This window comes from Gouania willdenowi, chromosome 22 (assembly GCF_900634775.1).
Source record: "Gouania willdenowi chromosome 22, fGouWil2.1, whole genome shotgun sequence".
NCBI lineage: Eukaryota > Metazoa > Chordata > Actinopteri > Blenniiformes > Gobiesocidae > Gouania > Gouania willdenowi.
The window spans coordinates 10,002,429-10,015,011 of NC_041065.1; the positions used below are offsets into that span (position 1 = coordinate 10,002,429).

A 12,583-nucleotide genomic window follows, 5' to 3' on the forward strand; every position below is an offset into this window, starting at 1 on the left:
CCACCGAAACGCTCCATTTGTTGACATTTTCGAGCATTGCATTGTGGTATATGGAGTCCAGTCAACAGATGCATTAAAGAGTTTTTATATAATTCTGATATCATGGGGAATACCAGGAACAAACCAGAACAAAAATTGTGTCACTATGCTTGTCCGGTGAAGAAACACAACGAATTTGGATCTTTCTGCGTAAACCCCAAAACAAACATTCACTATTGTTTTTAACATTTAGTCCAAGAAAACACCAGAAATGTGTTGGGAAGTCACTTTGGCAGAGTTTTGGTGGCAAACGCAAGAAATTAGGCTAAGAATGAAGTAAAAACAGTTCTATACATCTGTTGACTGGACTCCATATCCCACAATGCAATGCACAAAACTTTTCCTACAATGTCTATAGACCTTTGATTGTTTGTAAACATTGTGATGCATTTTGTTGGGCGGGGCTTAGACTGGAGGCAAAACCACCATAGATTTATATAAACACTAGATGACTTACCTGTGCTGTTAGACAAAGGGGAGTGGCGTAGCAACGTGGCAGCCATCTTACCTCAGACAGCTGGCCCCGCTCATTACATCAATGTCAATGGTGCATGTACTATTTAAATAACCCTAACTTGGTCAATTTTCAACCAATTTTCAAACGTCAAGTGGCAATTTCAACATGAACAAACATTCTATGTCATACCTACATATAATGAGGTTTGTAATAAGGCAAACCATTTGTAAATTCGTCAATAGTTTGAGTTAAGCGTGTTTTTGTTTAAGCTGATCATTCACCTTCCAACAGCTATCGCCAGAATGTCAGAACGTCAGTTGTCTGAGGTAGGATGGCCGCTGTTTAGCTACACTGGTGAATCCCGCTTGCGTCATCTAGTGTTTATATATATCTATGCTTTAGCCAGCGGCGTTTCCTGTTTTTGCCTCCAGCCACGTCACTTGTGACGTGGGCCATTAAGGGGTCTATAAGAGAGTGATTAAAGTGGACATCACAACAAACTTTTCAGTGTCAATTTCAGCCTTTTCCATCTTTTTTTGACGAAATGATCTTCGATTTATTGATCTATTCTATGAGGCCAACACTATAATCTTAATCTCCAACATTTAAAACATTTAATGTCAATAGATAAATAGATATAGAGCAAGATTTTATTCTTTTGGTTGCAACCCCAAATTTTGGTGCAAAAGTAATTATTATAATTCCCCTGTTTTAACAACATACTGCACATGCTGTAAAATCCCTGTTTCTGTACTATCTGAAGCATTTTAAGGAGATTCATAATAATCAGAAATCATCCATCCATCTGCAGGAGCTGCAGAAGTCTTACGACAAGCGCAAGGCCATTATTCTGTCCATCAACCTGTGCAGCGCTGAGTTTGTTCAGGCAGACACAGAAGAGACAAGAGAGCTGCAAACCAAGCTCAAAGACATGAACAACCGCTGGGACAAAATAGGCAGCTCACTGGAGGAGTGGAGGACTTCTCTACAGGAAGCTCTGATGCAGTGCCAAGTAAGTGTCTTTCCTTAACTATTACAGAAGTCTGGGAATCTGTTGTGAGGACATGATTAGTCATTGCATCTGCCATGATCTACACCTCTGCAGGATTTCCATGAGATGAGCCATGGTCTGCTGCTCTGGTTGGAAAACATAGATCGCAGGAGGAACGAGGTGGTTCCCATTGACCCGATCCAGGACAGTGACACTCTACATGAGCATCATAAATCACTCATGGTACATGTCATCACATCCTTTTCAAGGGTACCTGTAGGAAAAATGTATAGAACAAAAATGTGTTCAGAGCACTGCTACATTTCTGCTTACAGGGGATACTATGGGTGGCTGTCATGGCACTAACCGCATCCTTACTAGATTGTTCCCTCTTATTTTTTTGTGGCTAAATGATGAGCTGTCAGGAGAACTTAGCTGTTTGTTGGGACGCCGTTAGGTGCTGATCCACGGCGCATACTCCCGTCCATGAACAGATATCCTTTCACACAGCTTTCATCACTGTCGCCCGCCATATTTGTGCACCGAACTATACAGCCATGGCTCATTTCAGCTGCTAACAACAGCTCTGTCCATTAGGTGAATTCTGCATGCTGAGGGCAATACAAGCAGCAGGTAGTTGGTGAGAAAGGTGATAAAATTACACGTGGCTGCTTTGTGCTGAGAGCCAACAGAAAAACTACACGTCCCACAATGTAAACAGACCTCTTGCGCCTCTACCTCCCACAATGCACCATGCAGATCAATGATAGTGCATTAAATCATGTCCAAAATGGTGGCTGTTCATAGTTTATGCCTGAAGGCATTAAATCGTTCTAAAACGTCCTAATATAGACTTTCACTCCATATTTTTCCTGCAGTTTGTAACTAAAGAAATGTCCAATCATAATTTTTCTGCTTTTTTTTTTACCTTTTAGCAAATTCGGCAGGAGCTGCTGGACTCCCAGCTCAAAGTGGCTTCACTACAGGACATGTCCCTCCAGTTGCTGGTCAACTCCGAGGGCACCGACTGCCTCGAGGCCAAGGAGAAAGTTCACGTCATTGGAAACCGCCTCAAGTTGCTGCTAAAAGAAGTGACCAGAGACCTTCGTGAGCTGGCAAAGATCCTGGACATCACAAGCAGTCAGCAGGTGGCTCTTTTTCACACGTTTGATTGCTAGCACTGAATATAACCCAGTACTACATGAGCAACGCTCTGTTTTTCTCCCACCTCACACTGGTTTGGTCTCTGTTTGTCCGTCTCCATCTTCAGGATCTGTCTTCGTGGTCATCAGCTGATGATCTGGACACGTCTGGTTCACTCAGTCCTGTATCGGGACGGAGCACGCCCAGTCGACGGCGATCGGTAACGTTTCTTCCTGTCCGTACATGCTCCCCTGGAACAGGCCAGTTTGGTTATTCCTCAGAAACAATCACAGTGCCCCGAATGCCTCATGGAGTACCAGGTCCACCCTTGTCATCTTTGAGATCTCTCCTCATACTCCTCCACACCTCCCTAGTTTTCTGTCTCCTTCCTTCCTTCTGGAACCAAAGGTCCAAATCTGTATGCATGTCATTCATTATCAGACAAACTGGTAAAGCCTTTCTTTTCAAATTTCCTTAGGAACTTTTTAATCTTTTTCAAGCCCCCCCCCCCCCCCCCCCCCCACCCCATTATAAATTGGTATGAATGTTTGGGGAACACTGAATAATATAGTTGTACCATCTTCCAAGCATGATGTTGTGCTGTCCTATTCATTTAAGGTGCAGTCCAAATAAGCATGCCACTGCTTATTTCATATATGTGTGACAGATATATGTGTTAAATGCATTTTGTAGCTTGCTGTGTGCTGTCACTCTACTGCACTCACAAGAAAAAAAGCTACGGTGTACATTTTAGGACATCCTCAGGTCTCAGAGTGAAGTATCACGTATCAGAAAAACCTCTGTCATTTGTCCGTCCAAAAGGACTCATGTCTCAGCAAAACCTCATTCAAATGAAACAGCCTCTATCAAACAGAGCGCCATCAAATGACATGGCGTCTCTTCAAAATAAAAGTCACCAAGCTCAACGGTCTCAGGCCTTAAAACATGACATAGCGTTTTATTTTGAAGGAACCAAATGTACACAAGACGGTTTGGAAGGACCCAAATAATACATGACGAAGTTGAAAAGCCATTCTTTCCTTTTATTTATTAAAAGTTAAGATATATCAATGTATTGTTTGATTAATAAATACAGCATTAACTTAACTTTTAAAAATAAATAAATAAAATAACAGCTTTCAACTTACTCTAGTATCCGAAGCAGCACATATTGATTGTTTCTGTCTGTAAGTAAGTAAGTAAGTAAAGTTTATTTATATAGCGCTTTTTTCAGACCAGGGTCACAAAGCGCTTCACAATTTACAGTTAAAAGGCACAATGCATATAAAAGTCCACTACAATGATGCTACAATGTATAAAAGAGTCCATTCACAAACAGGAGTGAGTCAAGAAAGCCTCCATAAAAAAGTGGGTCTTTAGATGACTTTTAAAAACATCCACAGAGTCCAGCATCCGCAGAGTGTGTGGAAGAGCATTCCAGAGACGAGGAGCTACCGCCTTAAAAGAGTGATCACCTCGTGTTTTAAAGCGGGTGCGGGGGACCATCAGCAGGTTTTGCGAAGAAGACCTCAAGCTCCTGTTTGAAACATAGGGCTGGATCAGACCCTCAATGTATTCAGGCGCCTGGCCATGAAGGGCCCTGAAAGTCAGCACAAGGATTTTAAAATTCATCCTGTAGATGACAGGGAGCCAATGTAGAGTTTTTAAAATAGGAGTGATATGGGCTCTCCTACAGGTACGGGTCAGGAGGCGTGCAGCAGAGTTCTGGACCACTTGTAGACGAGCCAGATCCTTTTTGCTAAGGCATGTAAACAGACTGTTACAATAGTCCAATCGTGAGGAAACAAACGCATGGATGACCATCTCAAGCTCAGGACCAGAGACTATGTGTCTCAGCTTTGAGATGTTTCTCAGGTGGAAGAAACAGTTCCTGATGAGCTGCTTAGAGTGACGTTCCAGGGACATCACTTCATCAAAAGTTACTCCAAGGTTCCTTATAGAACTTTTAACAGTGCTACTTAGGGCGCCAAGGTGCTGTTTGATAAGAGGAGCAATAATGTCCGGGGCAACGACTAGGGTTTCCGTTTTACTGGAGTTCAGTTGGAGGCTATTTTCATTCAGCCATTGTTTTACCTTTACCAGACAGTTTGTGAGGGAAAGCACGTTTTGGGGTTCGGAGGGCTTAAAACTGCAGTACAGCTGGAGATCATCTGCGTATAGGTGATAGGAGACATCAGGGCACTGCTGGATCAGCTCACCGAGAGGGAGTAAATAAATCAGAAACAAAAGCGGCCCAAGGACCGAGCCCTGAGGAACACCCCACTTTAAATCCGCAGTTTCTGACGTTTCGTTGTTGTAGTACACAGAGAATGTTCTACCGGTCAGGTACGATCTGAACCACTCCAACACAGGGCCCGACAAGCCAGCCACATCCCGCAGTCTGCCAATCAGGATATGATGATCCACCGTGTCAAAGGCAGAAGACAGGTCCAACAGGACCAGGACGGAACATTTTTCAGAGTCTGCAGCCATCATGATGTCACTTGACACTTTCAGCAGTGCTGTCTCAGTGGAGTGAAACTTTCTGAAGCCGGACTGGAAAGTATCAAATGTGTTGTTGCTCTCCAAGAATGATGTAAGTTGTTTACAGGCTAACGTTTCTAGAACTTTAGCCAGGAACGGGATCTTGGAAATTGGCCTGAAATTCTGAAGTTCTGATGGGTCCAAGCTGGGTTTTTTCAGTTGGGGTTCCACCACAGCATGTTTAAGGGAACACGGGAACACACCAGCCGAGAGTGAAATGTTGAACATTTTAGTGATCAATGGACCGATTGATTCTAAAACGTTGATAAAAAGTCTAGCCGGGACAACGTCAAGACGACACGATGACATTTTCATGCTTTTTATGGAAGAGAGAACATCCACTTGAGTGGCCTCAGGCTTTTATTTTGAAGCCTGAGGCCGTGCCATTTGACTGCACTTGTTTTGATAAGTGAGGCGATGTAATTTGACGGAGGTTTTGTTGAGACATGAGTCAGTTTGGTCTGATCAATGACAGAGGTTTTCCTGATACCTGATAGCTCACTCTTAGACCTGAGGATGTCCTAAAATGTTCACCGTACTCAAAGTGAAGAGCCACATTTTAGCATGTGAACAGTTACAAAAAAAATTCCTTTTCTTTTGCTGCTCTTCATTTGTTTGGGGTTTTTCTTTTCATCGAGAGCTTTGTCTTAATTTGCCTGGACTGAAACATACTTTCTTTCTTTTACCCCCTCCCCCCTGTTCATTGCAAACAGCAACGGGGCAAATGTAGTCTGGCACAGCCCGGACCCTCTGTGAGCAGTCCACACCACAGGTACCTGTCTGTTGGTTTCTAGCACAGACCAGAAGATAATGGAACTCCGCAGCCCATGAAGCAACGTGAAACAGTCAAAGAGCAAATATCACTTTCAGTTTGTTTATTGTTGAGCAGCTCATGACAGTGAATTCCATCATCTTCTGTGAGTCTAGACGCGCTGTGTAGGTTTAGGTGATGAGGTTAGTGGCAGCCCATCCCTAAGTCTCACAAACACTGTGCAAGGCCTTTTCCTTACCTACATCCTTGCCTACTTAATGTCGCTAACTAGAGGCCGTGTCTTAACACACATTTTTTTTTCTAAGGCTAACATTCCCCCTTGCACATATGGGGCGCCAACTGTAAAGATGCGCATGCTAAAATGAACAGCAACTTTTTTGCAAAATTTTGCAACAAACCACATTTAAAAAATGTCAATCAGTTTTTATTTTGGGTTTTCCAGTGAATTTGCATATTAGCTAAATATTTAGTTTCACCCATGACATTTAGATTTAACATTTAATATTAAACGTTTAGATTTAACATTTAATATTAAACATTTAGATTTAACATTTAATATTTGCCTTTAACATTTAGAATTTATATTTATATTTAACATTTATATTTAATATTTAGATTTAACATTTAGAATGTATATTTATATCTAACAGTTATATTTAAATGTAACATTTAGATTTAACATTTAGCATTTAAATTTAACATTTAGATTTAGATTTAACATTTAGATTGATCATATAATATTTAAGATTTAGATCTAACATTTAGCATTTATATTTAGTTTTAACATTTAGATTTAACCTTTAGATTTAACATTTTTTAAACATTTAGATTTAACATTGATATTATAATTTGCAAGAAAAGTAGATATTATAATTTTTACAGATATTTCTGTAACTCTGGTCAAAAGTAACATAAGGAAATTCACATATGTTTTTGAAATGTGGTTTGTTGCTAAATGTTGCAAAAAGTTGCTTTTTATTTTAGCATGCGCAACTTTACAATCGGCGCTCCATAGGCGCGCGCGCACACACACACACACACACACACATGCTTTTTTCCCTCTTGAATTTCCAAACCAGTAAAATGTCTGCAATGAACAATGCAATGGGCGTCAGTTTCTCATTCGCTTTGCCACGACCTCTGTCTCTTTCTCTCTACTTTGTGCAACATTTCTTCTTCTGCTGCTGATGATCTTTCTCTATCTGATGCGCCCCATCAACCCCCCACCTCATGCACCCCCAGTATTTCATCTGTCTTGCCTCTCAGGTCTCCATTTGTCAAGTGGCACTTTTTGGTAATGAAAAGAAATCACTGTGTGCATACCTGGGGACTGGTGTACTCCATGGGAACCAGACGATCCTCCAGAACCTTTACATGAATAAGCGGATAAAGAAATCAGATGAATGAATGAACTAAAGAAATGTACCGTATTTTACAAAACCGTATGAGTCAAATAAGGGGAAGATACACTAAACTGTTTAGTTGTTTCAAAAAGCCAATTTGAAGTTGCTGGAGATGATGATTTTATTCATCAGATAACAACATACAGTAGTGAAGGGAATAAATCAAAGATTGTTTGCTTGGAAAAAAAGATTGTAAAAGGTGGACAATGGATGCTCAAAAGTTTGTTTTCTTTTCCACCATAAACACTCTCCTATTAACATTGTTAGGAAGGTTTTTCGCATTGCATTGTGGGATGTGGAGTCCTGTGGGCGGATGCAAAGACGTGTTTTTACGTCATTCTTACCAGACAAAGAGGACAGTGATTCATTTGACACCATTTTTATTCTAGTTTGTTCCCTGTATTCTTTGATGTCACTCATCTCACTTTCATTTTGGCTGAATTCTGATCTTTCAGTATAAACCCCAAAATATTACAATTACAAAGACTTGTCAATTATGGCCAAATGAGTATGTGTTTGAAGGTTGGATGTACATACTCTGTAGTGTTATAAAGGGGTTTATTTGAGGGTGCAAAGTAAAAAAGCGTGTACGATTTCCCTGGTTTAATTGGGACATGCGCATGATAAATTTGTTGTATTTTTTTTTTTGTTTGGAGTTTTTTTCTGTGATGTATGTTTTTTGGAGTCATTTTGTGTATTTTTGTATCTTTCTGTTGTGTTTTCGTGCATTTTTTGTATAAATATTTAGTATTGTGTATTTTGGCTCATTTTCATATATTTTTTTCTCGTTTGGTGTATTTTTCTGTCATGTATGTTTTTTGGAGTCATTTTGTGTATTTTTGGAGACTTTTTTATATATATATTTGTGCATTTCTGCTGTCGTTTTGTGTACTTTTTGTATTAACATTTTGTTTTTTGTTTTTATTTTACACATTTAGTATATTTTTATTATAAAGACTTTATGTGTGGTGAGGGCGTGTTTTGGGGGCAAACACAAGATCACGGTAAAAGTGAAGTAAAAACACTTCTCTGCATCCATCTACGGGACTCCGCATACCACAATGCAATGCTCTAACAGTAAGTTGGTATTCCTTTAAATTGTTTTGCTGTCATGAATGGGATTCCAACTTAGATCATAACCCTGCGTGACTTAGCAAACAATGTCTATAGGTTGATAAAGGAGAACACTAGTGTTAGGATTGTACGACGTAGGGAAAGTCAGTGATAGTGTCGTCAATAAAGGGCCAAATTGATTAGTGTGTACCCACAAGAGGGATTTAATAAGGATAGAGTAGAACTGGGAATACACACAGAAGAAATGTTATGTGAAATTGATACAAAGACTGTTATCTTCTCCTACCTTACATACAGTACATACAACAGTAAGACTTATACAGGCTTTGACATCAATGACTTAATCGTAGAGACACAACACGTACACAAAGAATGAGTCTATTTTGATCTGTCTACAATATGAGCAAGTTCAAGAAGACCTTGAATGAAAATTCATTAACAATTCCTGAAAACTGACATTACAGTTAAAAGGACTTTATTGACAATTACACAGACAATAAAAATGATTTTTTGCTAAAAACAAATTGTTGTCAATCTTCTTTAACTATAATCTAATCAAGATTTAATCCTTTTCATTTTGTATCAAAAATCTTTCTTAATTATTGCTTAATGAGCTCTTTTCTATGCTACACTCCTCTTGCCTCGGCATGCTCTGCACCTTTTAACCTGACATGTTTTTTCAGGCAGTGCATTATCTTAGACATGAATATGTTTCCCCGTGCAGCATGTGTTGCAAGCTCACACTCAATGGCCCTCATTTATCACTTTGGTGTTTATCAATTCTGACGTGAGCGACCGTCTGGTCTGAGCTCGTGTGCGATAATCTGAGACTGAATATAAAGTATTAAACAAGCCTCAGCTGTCATTTAAGCAAAAGCAGGCACACATTCAGAAGAGATATAAACAGATTATTAAAAAGAATTAAACGAAATAAATAAAATTTAGAAAAAGCCCACGTTTTGACTAATACCACTAATTTGGTTTTCCTTTCGTGGAATACCGTATAACCCTGCTAATAAACTCTGCTACCGAGCAGGAGCACATTCAGTGCACAAGCACACACGGGACGTGCTTCTAGGCGCTGTCTTGGAGAATGATGTGCTGTACCGAAGAAATAGGACCTCATTCATGCTTTTGAATGTAAATAGTTCCTTAAATTTTTACAAATGCGCAGCAGTAATCGATAATGTGATGAATTATAGGTGAAATTGGCTGAATGCATTATAAATACAGACAAGAAACAACATTTAGTCATTCTTAAGGATTTTTTTTAAGTGTTTTGATTGTTAATTTCGCACACAGGGGGGCAGACATCACCTGCTCAGTAGCTGATCCTCTTCTAAAGAGCGTTTAAATGCGCTTCCTAAATTCCAGTTTTCTAAAAGCACATCTTGTTTTGCGCCACCTCAGATGTGAGCATGCATCGTGAAAAGGCTTCTTTTCTTGTTTGACCTCAGTGGGCGGGGCCTCCAAAACATGAGGGCATAACGAGTTAATGACAATCGAATTCAGCCACTGCATTTATCAACACCAGATCATTTGTATGCTGGGATTGGTCAGATGCGAATATTTCCTGAACCACACGTTGGTCCTGTCGCACGACCAAATCTGCACTCGTTTTCACACAAGGTTGATAAATGAGGGCCAAATTGTTGGTCTGACACTGGACTGCTGCGTGTGCCCTGAACACTGTTTGATGTCGTAAATGTGTTCGTCAACCCTCAGCATGTAGACCACAGTGATAAACGTTGTCCCAACATTGCTCCTCACTGAAGTAGCAATTTTTTTTAAACATAGCATGATAATGTCAAAGTACTGCCATCTACCCCCCAGTGGCTAAATGGATCTTATTTGGATTAAGAATGAACAAAAATGAGAGGGAAGAATAAATCAAGATATACAGTGGGGCAAAAAAGTATTTAGTCAGCCACCACTTGCGCAAGTACTCCCACTTAAAAAGATGAGAGGCCTGTAATTTTCATCATAGGTATACCTCAACTATGAGACAAAATGAGAAAAAAAATCCAGAAAATTACATTGTAGGATTTTTAATGGATTTATTTGCAAATTATGGTGGAAAATAAGTATTTGGTCAATCTAAATACTTTGTAATGTACAATTGTTGGCAATGACAGAGGTCAAACGTTTTCTCTAAGTCTTCACAAAGTTTTCACACATTGTTGCTGGTATTTTGACCCATTCCTCCATGCAGATCTCCTCTAGAGCAGTGATGTTTCGGGGCTGTCGCTGGGCAACACAGACTTCCCACTCCCTCCAAAGAGTTTCTATGGGGTTGAGATCTGGAGTCTGGCTAGGCCACTCCAGAACCTTGAAATTCTTCTTACGGGTGGTGTATTTGATTTCATTGTTGTGCTGAAAGACCCAGCCATGTTTCATCTTCAATGCCTTTGCTGATGGAAGGAGGTTTTCACTCAAAATCTCACAATGTCATTTTCTGGATTTTCTTTCTCATTTTGTCTCTCATAGTTGAGGTCTTTTTAAGTGGGAGTACTTGCACAATTGGTGGCTGACTACTTTTTTGCCCCACTGTAATGTAGGTTTAATGTTAGATCAGTTCCTACCTATTCTTAATTTTGGTCATTGTTTTGAAAGTTTTTTAAACACACGTTTAGAATCAGCAGTACGTGTGAGAGAGGGACTTTGTGGTTATGGAGTGTCAAAGTTTGTTTATCTTTGGCTTGTGCTGGGTTGTGATTGTTTGTGTGCTTGTGAGCAGGTTTCCCAGCGACGATGGATCCGCTTCCTTCCCTTCTGAAGCAGAGACGCCCTCAGCTCGCAGTTCGTCGTTTGTGCGCCGCGTCCTCTGGGTGGCTCTGCCTCTGCAGCTCTTCCTCCTCCTCCTGGTGGTGTTTGCCTTCCTGCTTCCCATGTCGGAGGAAGACTTCTGCTCCCAGTCCAACAACTTTGCTCACTCCTTCTACCCGATGCTCAGCTACACAAACGGACCACCTCCTTTGTAGCTACGCTGTGAGATGGTTTGAATTCAGCACCACCTGAAGAGGGAAACCTGCAGTGATGAACTCATCAATGCTGCACAGCAACAGTTGCCAATTTTTTTGTCAAGCACATTCCGTCATCTCACTGTGTTTCTGTGTATGATGTCGGGTCAACTGAAACGTGATGTTGCTGTAACAAGAAACAAAGACTAGCAGTCGTTGCATACTGCGCAGTTGGTGTGTGTTAGTGGATCGCACCAAAGGTAAATGCTGAAATGTAAGGTGGAAAAAAACAGAGGAAAATATTGATTTATCTTTCACTGAATCTATTTTTTTTTACCTGTGTGTTGGCATGCCCTTTTCTTTTCTTTTTTTACCCACGCTCTTTATTGTGTCTGTCACAGTCCAGTTATAACTTGGTTCACATAGGAGTGACTTAAGCTAATATCTGTTTCATTGTTAACATTTCAGACACATTTCAAGATTTATAACATCAGGCGTTGTCTTTATACACTCTGCTGTTTTAATTTTTCTTTTTTTTTTTTAAATATAATATGTCCTAAAGATTGAAAAGTATATCTATATATGTATATGTAGAACTATTGTATATTTTGTATGAGTCTCAAATTACACATATAGTCAATCTGCGATTACTAAATGTGTATATAATGTAAAGAAATATGAGAATTGTATGCATATGCAAAAACAATGAATGCCAAATCCTCATTTGGATATGTGTCTTTTTTATTAGATTATGTCATAACATCTTGCTCTTTTTTTAAATCAGTTTTTATGTTAAAAAAAAAAGCTTACATATCAAAATAGTTTTTTAGTTGTTTGTCAGGTAACAGAACGCAGGGTAAGAAAGGAGCATGACATGCTGTTGAAACTCATTTTCATCTCCTCCTTTGTTTATTCCCAGTTAGAAACTGGTATAGGTCCCAATCTCTACCAATTTTGCCCCTTAGACCTATAAAGTGCTGATCCAAGCTATGATAAATCAACAACTCAGACACCTACAGGCTGTCAGCGTTCAGGGATTCAAACAAATGTCTCCACAATCCCAAATCTTTGTTATTTTAAGCATTTTAACATTACAAGTTGCTCTATATCAGTGGTCTTAATGTCCACCGTCCCGAATACGGGTCAGAATGCATGTTCTCACTCATTCAATGCTTCCCAAATACAGCAGCATAACAAATG

At 39.8% G+C, this 12,583-nt stretch overlaps 1 protein-coding gene across 23 annotated transcripts in view; it reads left to right on the forward strand.

Annotated features, from left to right (window-relative positions):
• The window catches only part of syne1b (spectrin repeat containing, nuclear envelope 1b), a 157,034-nt gene extending 145,124 nt beyond the window's left edge, over positions 1-11,910 (forward strand). For 21 of the 23 annotated variants that reach the window (XM_028437996.1, XM_028437995.1, XM_028438007.1 and 18 more), the window contains 6 exons: positions 1,308-1,508; positions 1,602-1,730; positions 2,423-2,635; positions 2,758-2,850; positions 5,888-5,946; positions 11,161-11,910. In XM_028437996.1, coding sequence (XP_028293797.1) covers positions 1,308-1,508; positions 1,602-1,730; positions 2,423-2,635; positions 2,758-2,850; positions 5,888-5,946; positions 11,161-11,404 — 939 coding nt within the window. In that variant the 3' untranslated portion in view covers positions 11,405-11,910. The remainder of the gene's footprint in view (positions 1-1,307; positions 1,509-1,601; positions 1,731-2,422; positions 2,636-2,757; positions 2,851-5,887; positions 5,947-11,160) is intronic. The other 2 variants (XM_028438012.1, XM_028438013.1) reach the window with 1 other exon arrangement.
• Positions 11,911-12,583: the final 673 nt, after the last annotated feature.